Genomic DNA, 14,845 nt, shown 5'->3' with positions numbered 1-14,845 from the left:
CCCACCTCGGCATTAAGGGCCACGTTCATGTGACGGGACATGCCAATCAATGGGCTTAAAACGTAAGATGACCGCAACATGGCTCTGGCCTGGACGGGACCCGACCCATAAGCGGATCGAACTCACTCAAGGGCATCCTCAAATTTGATACTCACCCTTCTAGAAAAAAGGTTTGCCAAATTTCACAAAATGTTAAACCTCTGCACAAAGCATTTTCTCATGCTCTGTTGTTCATTTGCTAGTGGACAGTTGGACAGAGTTAACTAAACTTTTATTTCACTAAAACCTATCCACGCAGTTTGTATTCATCAGCTGGAGTACACTAACATATACTCCCTCCGTTCCTAAATATAAGTCTTTGGAGGGATTTCACTATGAACCACATACAAATGTATGTAGGTGCATTTTAGAGTGTAGATTCACTCATTTTGCTCCGTATGTAGTCCATAGTGAAATCTCTACAAAGACTTATATTTAGGAGCGGAGGAAGTACACTATTTGCATGGCGTTGCAGATGCCAACAGTACGGTGTCACCAGAATCCATTTTGTGTGCTTTATGTCACATCAAAGCTTGTGCCACAACAATTTTAAGAGCATGATAGCGCTGGCAAGTAAAACCGCATGCAGCAGTAAGAACCAGGCTCACGCAATGGCAAAATCGTGCGACTCTCACAGGTGGGCAGAAAGATTTCAGTAAAGCCTATGCAGCTATGTGGCAACATTATCAGGAATTAAGGACTGTGATCGGTATCCCCAAAATTTATTGATACTGGGACTTCCAGTATCGACTACAGGCAGAGTATGTATGCCTCCGGTACATCGTTTTTTCCCGGCCTTTTCGAAGTATCTCAGCTCCATACCAAAGACTAAACTCTGTTGCTTGCGCTTTGTATATATGAGTTTTCGCCTATCTTGGAAAATGTAATCTACTAGATATGATATCCATCATGGTGTCTGACTCAAGGACCGACTATAACTTCCAAGAGAAAGTAACAGTTATAGAGTCTGGGCTCTGGGCACTGAAGATCAATTGAGACTGCTTGGCCTCTCTGGTTCTTGGCTTGACTTGGTGGTGAGCTTCAGAACCGCGCACTTTATCGGGTCTCGCTCTTATCAGCTCCGGTTGAGACTCTTGAACACGAAGTACCCGACACTGCCGATTGTCAGGATTATCAACGGACAGATGGCCATGTCGATTCCTTCCTGGATCCGGTTCCTACTCATGGCGTTTCCTTGGCGGGTCAAGACCAAATGCTCGTGAAGCAGGTTGGTGAGGTTGTCAAGCTGATGTATTACTTGGCGCTGACCCCTTGATAAGACTGTAATCTGCTCAGGAAATAAACCATCCAACAAAGTGAAACACCAAGATTTGTACACAATAATGTGTAATATTAAAGAGCAAATGTTTAAACAGCACAACGGGTTCAAATTGTGTATAAAAAAATTATACAGGTCAGGAATATAAATCCACTGACACCTTTGCTATACAGTGTGGCATTTACACTCTGAAGCCTGATCCAACATTCATGTTACACCTACAAGTTGCTAGTTATACGATGTCACTATAATAGTTGAGCTTCTTCATGTAGAGTAGTAGAGACAGGTTCATTTAGGTTGGGTCTCCAATTTATCAAATTGATTTGGGCCAACCAGCGGCAACCGTAACACTGTGATACTGTTATCAAAAGCTGAAGTCTCACTGATTCTCAATCCATTCCAAATCATGGATCTGAATAAAATTAATAAAACACCCATTATTTCCACAAGTCAGGCATGGTTCTACATCTAGCTCCCAACAAGTTCTGAAAAAGTGTAGCTCAAAATAATGCTGCAACATATCCTAGACGAGTCTAAGATTGACAGAATCTATTCTAATTCAATTTCCAACTATTAGCGAGGTTTGAGTTCCGATGCCAAATCTGGTCATTGCTAAACGGTAGCTAACTATCATAATTCACAAATTTATTTCGAAGAGAAGACTACTAGATTGTATATCGTTTATGGATTCAGAAGTACCTTGAGTGAACTTTCAATAGAGCTAAAAACTAAAGGTAAAACTAGGGAAAAGGCAGTCAGGAAAACAGGTGGTAACAGCAGTAAAATACCTCTTCCATCAATGGAGACTCTTTTGAAAGTTGGTTTGATGATGATGAATGGGGTATAAGGGTACCATTACCCAACTGAGAAACAAAAAGATTTGTAGGTGCAGAACCATTACGGGTATCACTTGAAGGAATTAAATTTTGCTGACTCGGTGAAGATTTTATCAGTGTAAATTTTGAGTTAAGATCTTCAACCCGACAGGTAAACTCATCCATCCTCTCATTCAGTGTCGATATCTGTTCTGACAGCTGGTTGATTGCACCCTATGCAAGAGAACAAGTGTCAGAACAAGAATGATTTGAACATCAGCATTCACGTGTGTCAAAATATCATGACAGAACAAGTTCGAAATAGATGTGATTGTTATAGCACTACACAAGAATGAAATATGCTGGAAGGGTCACCTGATTAATCACAGGAGGTTCAGGAGTTCGCCGACTGCCAAACCTTCGGTTGCTTTCAGTCAGTTTATTCAATTTCACAATACTTTTATCTCCGTGTGTTGAATACGAATGAGATAGCCCACTGGAAGGTATCCACAAGAGAATGTTAGCCTCATTCAGGTTCAAGGTTTCAACAAATCAATCAATCACAGGATATTAAACTAGGAACAGATGACATGAAGAAACCTTTTCATAAGTTCGTTTCTCCTATCAGCAGAGGCCCGGGAAAAAGCTTCTTTTGGACTTGAAACCAGCTCATCATCAATGCTGAGCTTTGTCCTCAAATCATCTGGTAATGCCTGAACATCATCTTTGTCACATACCACCGCCAAAACTAAGCAGTATAGCTAGCAGTAAGGTGGAAGATTTACTTTGTAAAGTACATACCATAACATCATTCATCAGTTTCTCCAGTTGAATTTGTTCAATATACGTGCGTGGGATATAAGAACCATCCAAACCTAACTGCTCTGCTACAAATTTGACATAAAGTCTGTCTCTACCTTGCACCTTAATAAAAGAGAAGCAAGGTAAGAAATTTCTTAACAAGTTGCAGGCTCAAAAATAATAATGAGTTTAGTAGTCAAAACATGTGCAAGTCAAACCATATAGACATAAATGCTCACCTGTATATACCTTCGGTTAAGTTGCTCCAGCCAGTCAATTTTAACAGTAGCCTTGCCATCAGAAAACACACGGCTGCTTCTCTTCAGTATAGCTGCTATAGTATACCCCAACGCCATCAAACCACCAAGAAGACGTACACTGACTTCAAAAGTAATCCTCGGTGATATGATAAAAGGATTATCAGTCACCCACTCCTTCAAATTATCAAAAAACACAAGCTAGTCAGCAAACAAGAACGCTAACATAGTGCACATAGGGCAAGATCTAACATTAACTAAAAAGCTAACATAGGGTAGTACCTCACTTAACTACTGCGGTAGAGGATACTATAAGTTTGCAGAGAAGATCAAGTAAAATGCATGGAGTTAAAAATTTGCATATACAAATATAAAAGGGGAATATAGTAAAGAATCGGCTGATCTTTCTTTTTCTTTTTAGACCCACTACACAAGTAGGCTTTGTCTTTATGAGCTGCAGGTGCTTAATTGTCAAATTTGAATATTCTAGCAAGGAGAAGATTCCTGAAGCCATCATATGGAATTCATAGTTTTAAATAGCCGGCTATAGCGAAGCTATAGCCCGCTATAGCCTTTTCAGCAGGGTGCCGCTAATTGTCCGCCTTCACAAATAGCCCGCTATAGCCCGCTTTAGCCCGCTATAGCTGATTTGGCCCGCTATAGCCCGCTTTAGCCCGCTATAGCTGATTTGGAGGCCCGCCGCTATTTTCCATAGCCCGCTATTTAAAACGAATAAGGCAGCAACTAAATAAGTGAGAACTGATGACATGAAGAAACCAAAATGTAATATTTCTAACAGAAAACCCAACAATGCCCTTCACAACTATATAGTACATATAGTCATGAAAGAGGGCATACCTCAAACATCAGATTATATTTCCCTTCCCTATTCCGCATTCTCAGATAAGATTGGCATGCTTCTGGATCTTCACCCGGTGGAAGTAAATAGATATCATAAGTTTCTTCATTGCTTTCTGTTTGATCTTCGCCAAGAGCAGCTTTGATTTGATCAGGTGTTAGAGACCGTGGTGACTGTGACAGTACACATCCAAGAGTCAGGTCATCTTACTAAACCATAAGATCATTATTTATTATGCAAGCTAAGGCATTTCTAAAAATATCAACACTCAGCCATCTTGTAACCAGAAAATCCAAATTGATTGGACATGGATGACAAAAAGATTGAACATAATTGAGGAAGACTTACCTTCAGAATGTACATAGGATTCTGGAACCCTGAGAAAGGGTTGAACTTGTTGATGATTCTTATGTGCGCTGTCTTCAAATCCGGCTCAATGAAAGCCTTGTACATTGGATAAACCTGAAAATACCATCTTCCACCATGTTAAACCACACACATTGCCGGATAAAATACTATGTGTGCAAATATTAACCCGTAAACCGCTGATTTTTTCTATAATGACCTTTTACGGGAGCAAGAAAACACAAGGAAAGAGCAGATATAGATTCAAGTTCAAAAGGTCAAGCAACCGTTTCTGAGATCTGGTGAATTATTTCCTCAGGCTCCTGGCCAGCTCGTTGTATGTCCCTTAGGACCCTCTTCACCAGGTCAAAATGAACACCACCAGTGACAGAAACACGCAGATCCAGTATTGGCCGTAACTTATCACTCAGTGCATATATACCTTCAATAATAACAATCCTGGAGCTAGGGACATCAACTGTTCTGTTGGCCATAAGAAAATGATATAGTTAGATAAGATCAATCATGGTGAAATATGAGCCTAATTTTCTAGTACATAATGTAAAGATCGCAGTGATGACGCAAGAATGTTTCTACCTGTATCCAGTCCGGCAACTCATCTTGAAATCATATATTGGAACCTGAACGGACCTTCCTTCCTTCAAACCATGAATATTTTCCAACAGTGTGTCATAATCTGTTAGACGTGGATCTGAACAAATTTTACAGATACATATCAGTTACTCAAGTTAGCATTTAGCACCACTACTGACTAAATGAATACAGTCCCATGCAAAAAATTACCGATATTTTTATTATATACTAAATCATATGCAAATATTACTGCAGAGACATGTGGTTCCAAGTAAGAACTATAAGATAATGCATAGATTATGTAATGTAAATTATAAGTGTTTCTTATTACAGGAATCTTCCTATTGTAACAGAAGTAGCCATCCAGATTAGTTGGGTTACCATCAAAATTGCCATCAACTATGCGACTTGCATCATTGTAGTTGTCCATTGATATGACAGCAACACTGGGCATGAAATTGAGGACCTTCTCAGTAAACACCGTCTTACCAGCCCCAGAGGGGCCAGCAACTCCCACAAATATTATCCCTTCATTGTTTTGCACCAGGAGCTGGATGGCGCGGATCATGACAAAGAAGCCTTTCTCAAAAGACAGTGGCTCTGGAAAGGGGACGATCTCATAGCGGCTTGTGTCCTTCCTTTTCACCAGCTGGACCTGGTCACGCAGAAGGCCATTCCGCTTCCTTGGCGACTCGGACAGGGAATCACTACGCTCCATTCAAAAGAAGTCTCCGAGACAACTTAACCTACAATGAAGAACCTTAAGTATCACGAGTCAACAATGACATGCTAAAAGAAATGTGGTGTACCAGAACATAAAGGAACTGTAACTGAAATAATCACATCACTGGAATTGCATAATCTCTCAACGTCCCTACAATAGTGCAACTGAAATCTATGAAGAGACAGACAGGACACAGTTAACTAATGTACTGGTAATCCTTTGCGCATAGGTGAGGGAGGACACGAGCACAGTTAACAAAAGACAGACAGTACATGGACCTTGCAACTGAGCTCTATTACGGGGCAGACAGGAGAGGGACCTCGCAACTACAGGGGATGGGCTTCGGGGCCCCGTGCAGGCTCCATCAAGGTACTGAAACCTTCCACGTGAATCGCCCACTGAATGACAAGGTACTCGACTATTGCAGATGGGTAACTAACCTACTACCAACCAAACTCGCAAGTAATCCAGGCTACGAACTCGCGGCAGAACTGCAGGGCCGGGCCTTGACGTGGGGCATATGCGGGTTCAGTTCGGAAAACAATTTGAAGCGGCGTGGGAAGGAGCCGACGCTCCGGGAGGAGAGCCAGGGCCGTCCCGAGAATCAGCCGCGCCGTCCTGCGGGGAGGAGGAGAGCCGCGGCGCAATGGGGCGAGGCAGCGATTTTGGCGGCGAGGGGGAGGAGGAGGCGGCGGGGAGCCCGGAGACGATCGAGAAAATGAGGAGAGTAGCTCACCGGAGGGGCGGCGGCGGGGGACGAGGGCTCCGGTCGCCGGCGACCTGGGCGGCGAGGCGGGTCCGCGGCCCTGTTCTCCGTGTCAGGCGCCGCTGCTCGGCTTCGATCGAGTAGAGGAAGCTCAGGGAAGGAAGGAAGGGAGGGGTGTTTTTGCAACTGGATGGGAATTTCGGATCCGGGGCCTATTTTTTAGGGGTGGAAAAATGAGAAAAAACGGGTAGACGATTCTTTCTAGGTTTTCGTGATTTGTTTCCACATCCAGAGGGGAATAATTTCCTGCCGCTTTTTGCTGCTTTGCTTATACTCCTTTAGGGCTCCGCGCAGGCTAGTTTCTATATATGCACTTGATATTTTTGAAGCGCTCTGGGATATGTTAGGCGTCCAACATTGAATGAAATTTTTTGTCATGATGACCAGATATCGCCTGTCCTCGTCGTGCACCGTCACATAAGTTACACATGCATGAATTAAATAATCTTTTCTCGCAAAAAAAGAATTAAATCATTTTTCAGGTTTATAATCCTTGTGCATCTTAAATGCAGAGATCGGAAGCTAAACTCTTCTAGTTGTACCACCTTAGATACATCAGAAGAGCCAAGCTTCCTTAAAATAAATAAATAAAATCTAATTGTGCATCGGTGGAGCTCCTCTAAAGCAAGGTAGGGCGACCGCCCCACCTGAATGCTCTCAAAGAGGGTGACACGTGGAGTGGTTGCGAGGAGCGTGATACCATGAGAGAAGATAATAACCAGGGCAGGACACACCGGGATAGGAAAAGATACACGTTTTTCTTGACGTGTTTTAAGCTAAAAGGCATCGACACGAGACTATCATTCTTGCACAATTTGATCAAATCTATGTACCTTGAAGCATATATGCTCACGACGACACGTGTTGCTATAGGTGTATGCGCACAAATCTTCAGCACGTGTTGCTATGGGTGTATGCGCACAATCTTCAGTTAAAAAGCAACGAAAACGACAAATGCTAGATGAAGTGATAAGCTTGCCACGATGTCTTTCCAGATAGATCTGTTTGTGGTATGTCGTGTGGCGCATTGGGTCACATTAGGGAGAAGAAAATAAAACCCTGCTCATCCCAAAATTTAGACTAGTGAGCTTCGATTCGTTGAATGTTGTCATTTTTAAAAATTGCCTTCTGTTTTTGTTTGTGTTTCGTTATCGTCAAATTTTCAATAGAAACCTTGTGTTTTATATCAAACTCAACTAGCAATATAACATATATATAAATTTCATGGATATAACATATACTATCGTATGTGTTAAAATAGGACAACCCACAACATGCACACAATCTTGATGTAGCACGCATGGCGCAAGAATTTTGCCCACATCTGAACCGACTTCATATTTGCATTTCCTCACGTTCACATGAATAATTTTTTTGCACCATGATGAATATGGTAAAAAAAATTGAACACGGTATAATAAAAAAATGCTCACGTAGCCATACATAAAATCACCCCTACAAACACGCACACACGCGAACCAATCTGTAGTTGGATGGTTAGATGGACTGTGGTATCCCCAACCAATCAGGGTTCAAGTTCTGGTGCTCGCATTTATTCCTGAATTTATTTCAGGATTTTCGACGATGCGCATTCAGTGGAAGAAGAGGTAAGGTGTGCGTGTGTGCCTTCATAAGGGTGAGTGTATGCGTGCGTATATGAGCGCTTGCGTTTGTACTATGTTAGAAAAAAATACGCACACACACACTACCCTTACGGGCTCTTTCGAGAAATTGAGTTGGCACAAAATCTTAAGAGTAATAAAGTCATTACAAGCACCTCGTAATCCATGAGAGCATCTTCTCCTATTGAACGGACCAGTGTCAAACCTAGGACTTGAATCTTAGTGGGTTGATTCCACCACACTTGAATATGGTAATATATTTTTCTATTTGACATTTGACTACATTTGTAAGTTGAGAACCATTTTCTTGGAGATATACATCATGGACCTATGACCACGTCAATTGCCCAATAATATCCTGACGACAAATGTTAGATTCCTAATTTGTCAGTACGTGCCGTGCAGCAGGCTTGGAGTCTTGGAACAGATTCTCTTGGTTGGGCACCGGTGGTCAGGACAACCAGTCAACCGCCGGGTCATCAGAGACGTGAGCATCTCGGTACAAAATACTTCATTACAAACACATGTCGGATTCCTATCGGATAAATTGAAAAGTTGCATGGGATGCACGTCAGGCAAAAGAAAGATCTTCCCGGCATTTTGAGCAATTTCAATGGGACGATCCATTTCGTTCGTGGCCGTTCGTTTGGATCGGTGTGGACAAAAAAGCCGGCCCAACGCGCCGACACAAACGGACGCGCGTCCGCTTTCGTCCGCCTGCCGACCCATTTCCGGCCCATTTTTTAGACTGATTTGCGTCGGCGTGGACACAAGACGGACGCGCGCGCTCATCCTTTTTTCTCACCGGCCCCGCTGGTCGGTGGCACATTGGATTCACACACTCGCCCGCCTGCTACGTCGCCGATGCCGTCGGCCATTTTTTCAGATTAAAATGGATACATAGATAGTTCTAGCATACACAGATAAAAGAAAAAGACCACTACTCGTCGCTTTCTGACTCCGACTCGGTAATGTCCTCCTCCGACGTTTGAAGGTAGGCGTCAGCAAGCTGCTCGTCTTTAAAGTCCCAACCCGATATTTCTTGTAGTTTCAGTTTCAATTGAGCTGCCTGCTTTCGCAAACGCTTGTCCTCTCGATAGGCGGCTCGCTCCCTCCTCCTCGCGTCCCTCTCCGATCTCAATTGCTTATAGAACTGGCGCTCGTTGACGATGTCCTGCGGGTAGCCTCCTCGCCACAGCACCAAGGCTTTCACGTCCTTCTCTGCGATGGCGAGGCGACGCTGCCGCCTCCGATGGACACGACGATCCTCGTCGGTGAAAAGCCGCGGGAGAGGCGCCAGATCCTGCGCCCGCTGGCTCGACACGTTGGGAAAATTCATATCCCGACGAGGCCTCAGGAGACGCCACGCCGCCGCGTCATACGCGCGGGCCGCCTCCTCTGCGGTGTCGAAGGTGCCGAGGACGAGACGTTTCTCGCGAAACCAGATCTCGGCGGAGAAGGCGCCGGAACGGCGCTCGCGGACTCCGCGAAAATCCGAAGCGTGTAGGCGGCGGATCGACATGGTGGCGCAGAGGCAGCGAGAGTGGGCGGCCGGTGTGGAGGGAACGCCTTCTTTTATAGCAAGCGCCAGCCGCGGCGCGCGCGCTGGAGCGCCAAAACCAACGCGCGCGAACCTTTCCCGCGTGCTGGAGCGTCAAAATCAGGGCGACGGCACGATGTTAAACACGCGCGATCATAAAAATGGGTCGGCTCGTTGGGCGCACTGCCGACCCAAAACTAAAAGTGGGCGGACAGCGGGCGGACGGCCGATCCAAACAAACAAAAAGCGAACAAAAATATCGTCCGTTTAGGTTAGCCCGTTGAAGTTGCTCTTATTCCACAAAAAGCACGGCAAGATTCCCTTTCAGAAAAGGAGAAGTAAGTTGACGGCAACGTGGAGTAGCTCGGAACGGAAGAGGCGGAAAATATCCACCTCCTTCTGAGCCATTCTCGTTTGCTTGCGGGCCAACCCTGATCGCCTCGAGTTGAGCAGCAGAGTTTGGCACGGCGTGGGCGTCGCCTGTACGGTGTCTGGTGGAGCTGATAAACATGGAGAGCAGCATCGCGGTGTACGCACGCATCACGGCTGTACAATGGTGTACGTACGCATCACGGATGTACTCAATGGTTGGTGAAGGAACGGGCAGGAGAAAGCCATAGACTCATACGCACGAAAATATCTTGGTTGTCACCGTGAGCATCTTATTCCGAGGACTTGGTCCAAACAGAGGGAGCGTCAGGATGTTGGAGCTTTGCCACGCCGTGGCTTCTCCTCCGCTGCTCGAGCCATTACACTTTTTTCTTTTTTTCTTTTTTAACACGGCACAGACACAAGCGCTCATATAAACGTCATACACTCATTCATATGAACATACACGCACATCCTATCCTTATAAGAATCTCCGAGAGACAGACATCATATCATCTTGAAATTTTTATGAAGTCATTGTAGATGCCTTGTAGTCGACGGAAACGTCTCCTTCCACTGAAAGCGTATCGCCGGAAATTCTTAAATAAATTCAGGATAAATGCGAGCATCAGGACTTATCTTAATGGGTTGGAGATACCACTGTCCATCTATTTCAACCACGGGTTGGTTTTTCTTTTCAGAGATAGAGGATTGTGTGTTAATTAATCTGGACCAAGGCGGTCCAATTTATATAAGTGTACAACCCACTCGGGACTTGACCGTGTCTTTTTTTCGAAACAAAACTTTATTCACTGGAAATAATAGTTACGATCATTTATGAGAAAGGTGCTATTTTAATCGAAGATTCCTCAAACCAATCAAACGTAAAAAAAATCTAGCCAACCTAGCAAGTTTCATGAGCAATTTTATTTGCTTCCCTAATATAATGTTCAAATCTAGTGTCGGTACTAAAACCGGCAGACGGGTAGGGGGGCCCGAGCTATGGATCTTAGATCAATGGGTAATAGGGGATGAAGGGGGTAGTATTTACCTGTGTTCGGGCCCTCTCGAAGAGGTAAACCCCTACGTCCTGCTTTGATTATATTGATGTTGATGTATCGAGTATAGGCTTGATCTACCACGAGACCGTATGTTGTGTTCTAACCCTAAGGTGAGTAATGATCAATCTGTCCCTACGGACTAAACCCCTCAGCTTATATAGGCACATGGGGTATCTAGTTTTACATATGGTCGGTCGTCAGCTGTAAAAACATGCCAATAGCCAGAGCAATCCTTGGGGGTACACGCCAAGTCTTCAGCAGAGTCCCTCTTGAGCACGGAATTTCCTAAAGGACGCTCGCTGCATCGAGTTGTCGAGGCTTCGCACAGAGAGGCGAGCGACTAGCGATCAAGATGGGCCGGCCCAGTTAGGAGATAGCGCTGGCGCTACAGCTTCCGGTTTTGGGAACCTTCTGGAGGGTTCCTGAACGGTTTTGGGAACCTTCTAGAAGGTTCTTGAACCGGGTTTTCACTGGTTTTTTTTTTGTTTTCTTTTTCTTTGTTGTTTTTCCTGTTTTTTCTTTTTCTTTCCTCGCTTTTCTGTTTCTTTATTTCATCTTTCAATTCCTTTTTCTTCTCCTTTTATTTTCTTTTTGTTCACGTTTCAAATTATGTTTGAGAGTTTCAAAACATCTTCCCATTACAAAATTGTTCTCCATTTCAAATTCGCGCTTCCAAATTTGTTCTCCATTTCAAAATTTGTTCTCAACATTCAAAAATTGTTCGCGCTTCCAAATTTGTTCTCCATTTCTAAATTTGTTCTCAACATTCAAAAAATGTTCGTGCTTTCAAAAACTGTTCGAGCTTCCAAATTTGTTCTCCATTTCAAAATTTGTTCTCAACATTAAAAAAAAAATCGTGCTTTAAAAAATTGTTCGCATCGTTTCAGAAACTGTTCACCTTTTAATGTTTTATTCACAAAACAACAAATATTTTGTTTAAAAAAAGTTCCCATTTCCAAAATTTGTTCACAAATACAAAAACTGTTCACATGTTTAAATTTTGTTTGCAAATGCAAAAATGTATGTGAATTTCAAAAAAAATGTTCCAAATGTTGTTCACAAATTCAAAGCTGTTCAGGAAGTTCAAAAATTTGTTCACAATTTGAAAAAAATGGTTTCAAAATTTGTTCACATATGAAAAAAAAATCTTCTCATGTTTATTTTTTGTTCAAAATTCAATAGTGTTTGCGAATTTTAAAAAAACTTTTTTCCAAATTTTGTTCACATATTGAAGGTTCATGTTTTTCAAAATTAGTTTGCAAATGAAAATAATGCTAGAATTTTGTAAAAGTAGTTTTAAATTTTCAAATGTATTCATTTTTTGAATTTCTTAATTTTTTCCTATAAATGTTTTGTGTTTACAATAACTAGTTGATTATTTCAAAAAATGTTCTCGTATTTAATTTTTTGTTCCATTTTTTAACTTTTTTGAGTTTCCCAAATAATGTTTTCCTTTCAAAAAGTATTTTCTTTTAAAAAAATCTTGTTTGTCATTTTTGTAAAAATAAATAATCTGCCACGTATTGTAGTTCATATATACCGGGCTGCCATTTTACACACTAAATCTCAGTTATACAGTGGCTACGGACGCGCTTTCATGGCGGGAGGACTTGTGTTCTATCCCTCGCCCACAAGTTTTTATGGAATTTTGTGAATTTGTTTTATTTTTTGCTGCTTCTGTTTGGTTTTTTAACGTTGGCGCTGCCATTCTTTCACAAATAGCTTGCCTGGCGGAGTGGCTAGCGCATAGCGTGCGCATGTAGAGATCACGGGTTCGATTCCAGTACTGTCGCCTTTTTTGGCATCTCTTTCATTCAGCAAAGGACAGCGAATGGGCCGGCCCACGTGAACCGCATCCTGTGTGAAACGGCGACTTCTTGCCGCAATAAGCGGCATATAAGAGGTCCCCTTGAGCACGCCAGTGCTTGAGGCTTCCGGAGTCCTTGTGAGATCGGTGGGCCATAAGCTCGGCCACGGACCGCAGGCCAACTAGGTCAGTACCCCCTAGTCCATGACACCGTCAGTAGCCCATGAACTTGTCTCTGGGTAAGCAATCTTTCTCGGACAGGTGACTTCGACTTCGGCACGCGAGTTCCTCCTCGTTGTCAGTTCTCACAATTTGTCCCCTTGAGGGGCTACTGTGTGAAACGGCAACTTCTTGCTGCAATAAGCGGCATATAGGAGGTCCCCTTGAGCACGCTAGTGCTTGAGGCTTCCGGAGTCCTTGTGAGATCGGTGGGCCATAAGCTCGGCCCACGGACCGCAGGCCAACTAGGTCAGTACCCCCTAGTCCATGACACCGTCAGTAGCCCCTGAACTTGTCTCTGGAGACGGGGTAAGCAATCTTTCTCGGACAGGTGACTTCGACTTCGGCACGCGAGTTCCTCCTCGTTGTCAGTTCTCACAATTTGTCCCGAGTCTTTACTCATCGAAAACCGAGGTCTTTGTAATCTGAATACTTTTCTAGCGATCTGATCCCACCACGCATGGTCCCCGTTGATAGAAATAATTCCTCCTCGATCCACGAGCCATCTAGGGGACCGACTGCTTTAAGGTGAGGCGTCGAAACGTCGTTTTTGCCTTATTTAATGGGGGCACGACCCGAGGCCGCAGCGGAGACGCGCATTCCAAATTTCTCCTTGCTCGGTTGAGATGTGAGACCCTTCCCCAAAATCCCCATCTCGAGAGCTTTAGCAATGGCGACCAACGCGGGTTTGTCGACACGTCCCCATGGACCCTCAAAGGTGACCGGGGGAGCTATGTCGTTTCCCGCCTTTGACTAAACCGTCAGTAGCCCCTGAACTTGTCTCCGGAGACGGGGTAAGCAATCTTTCTCGGACAGGTGACTTCGACTACGGCACGCGAGTTCCTCCTCGTTGTCAGTTCTCACAATTTGTCCTGAGTCTTTACTCATCGAAAACCGAGGTCTTTGTAATCTGAATACTTTTCTAGCGATCTGATCCCACCACGCATGGTCCCCGTTGATAGAAATAATTCCTCCTCGATCCATGAGCCATCTGGGGGACCGACTGCTTTAAGGTGAGGCGTCGAAACGTCGCTTTTGCCTTATTTAATGGGGGCACGACCCAAGGCCGCAGCGGAGACGCGCATTCCAAATTTCTCCTTGCTCGGTTGAGACATGAGACCCTTCCCCAAAATCCCCATCTCGAGAGCTTTAGCAATGGCGACCAACGCGGGTTCGTCGACACGTCCCCATGGACCCTCAAAGGTGACCGGGGGAGCTACGTCGTTTCCCGCCTTTGACTAAACCAACTCGCCACCCAAGGTTACTTACCAAACTCATATCTAACTTCCACTCACCCCCAGCTTAATGTCCGTAAATGGGCAAGCACATGCAGATAGCCACCCTACTCCGTATGGAGAGGAGATGGTGTGTTTTGTTCCTTTCTTATTACGAGGCCTTGGATTTCCCATCCGCCCCTTCCTTTGGGGCCTACTGGAGTTCTACGGGATCCAACTCCACCACCTTACCCTAACTCCATTCTACACATTGAGGGGTTCGTCACCTCTGCGAGATATCCTCCCGCTGCTCGAGCCATTACTCTTTTTTTCAGGGGTAAAGGATTGTATATTAATTAATCTAGACCAAGGCGAACCAGTTTATGTAAGTGTACAACCCACTCGGGACTTGACCGTTGATACGTCTCCAACGTATCTATAATTTTTTATTTTTCCATGCTATTATAGTATCAATATTGGATGTTTATATGCAGCTATATATCATTTTTTGTGTCTAACCTATTAACCTAGTGC

At 44.0% G+C, this 14,845-nt stretch overlaps 1 protein-coding gene across 2 annotated transcripts; it reads right to left on the bottom strand.

Annotated features, from left to right (window-relative positions):
* Nucleotides 1-689: 689 nt before the first annotated feature.
* On the bottom strand, nucleotides 690-6,629 carry LOC119317600 (inorganic pyrophosphatase TTM2-like). 2 transcript variants are annotated; one of them, XM_037592083.1, is made up of 12 exons: nucleotides 6,450-6,625; nucleotides 5,371-5,735; nucleotides 4,993-5,107; nucleotides 4,683-4,878; nucleotides 4,399-4,512; nucleotides 4,050-4,223; nucleotides 3,174-3,368; nucleotides 2,935-3,057; nucleotides 2,734-2,846; nucleotides 2,509-2,629; nucleotides 2,107-2,367; nucleotides 690-1,327 (listed from the first exon to the last, which is right to left on the bottom strand). In XM_037592083.1, the coding sequence occupies exons 2-12, from the start codon at nucleotides 5,705-5,707 to the stop codon at nucleotides 1,115-1,117; spliced, it is 1,962 nt and encodes a 653-aa protein (XP_037447980.1). In that variant the 5' UTR covers nucleotides 5,708-5,735; nucleotides 6,450-6,625; the 3' UTR covers nucleotides 690-1,114. The 2 variants fall into 2 exon arrangements, with proteins under 2 accessions (XP_037447980.1, XP_037447981.1); XM_037592084.1 differs by lacking the exon at nucleotides 690-1,327 and adding an exon at nucleotides 1,384-1,730 and having other exon boundaries at nucleotides 6,450-6,629.
* Between the last annotated feature and the right edge of the window lie 8,216 nt (nucleotides 6,630-14,845).

This window comes from Triticum dicoccoides, chromosome 6A, assembly GCF_002162155.2.
Source record: "Triticum dicoccoides isolate Atlit2015 ecotype Zavitan chromosome 6A, WEW_v2.0, whole genome shotgun sequence".
Classification (NCBI taxonomy): Eukaryota; Viridiplantae; Streptophyta; class Magnoliopsida; order Poales; family Poaceae; genus Triticum; species Triticum dicoccoides.
Note: the sequence above shows the minus strand (reverse complement) of the source record. Positions and strands in the feature narration are given on the sequence as shown.

Bases quoted from the DNA above. Each gene is read 5' to 3' on its own strand.
- LOC119317600 (XM_037592083.1), bottom strand. From the start codon at position 5,707: ATGGAGCGTAGTGATTCCCTGTCCGAGTCGCCAAGGAAGCGGAATGGC. The intron at 3,369-4,049 runs GTATGCCCTCTT...GATAATTTGAAG, and splicing joins AATATAATCTGATGTTTGAG to GAGTGGGTGACTGATAATCC. The intron at 3,058-3,173 runs GTGAGCATTTAT...TCTTTTATTAAG, and splicing joins TTAACCGAAGGTATATACAG to GTGCAAGGTAGAGACAGACT.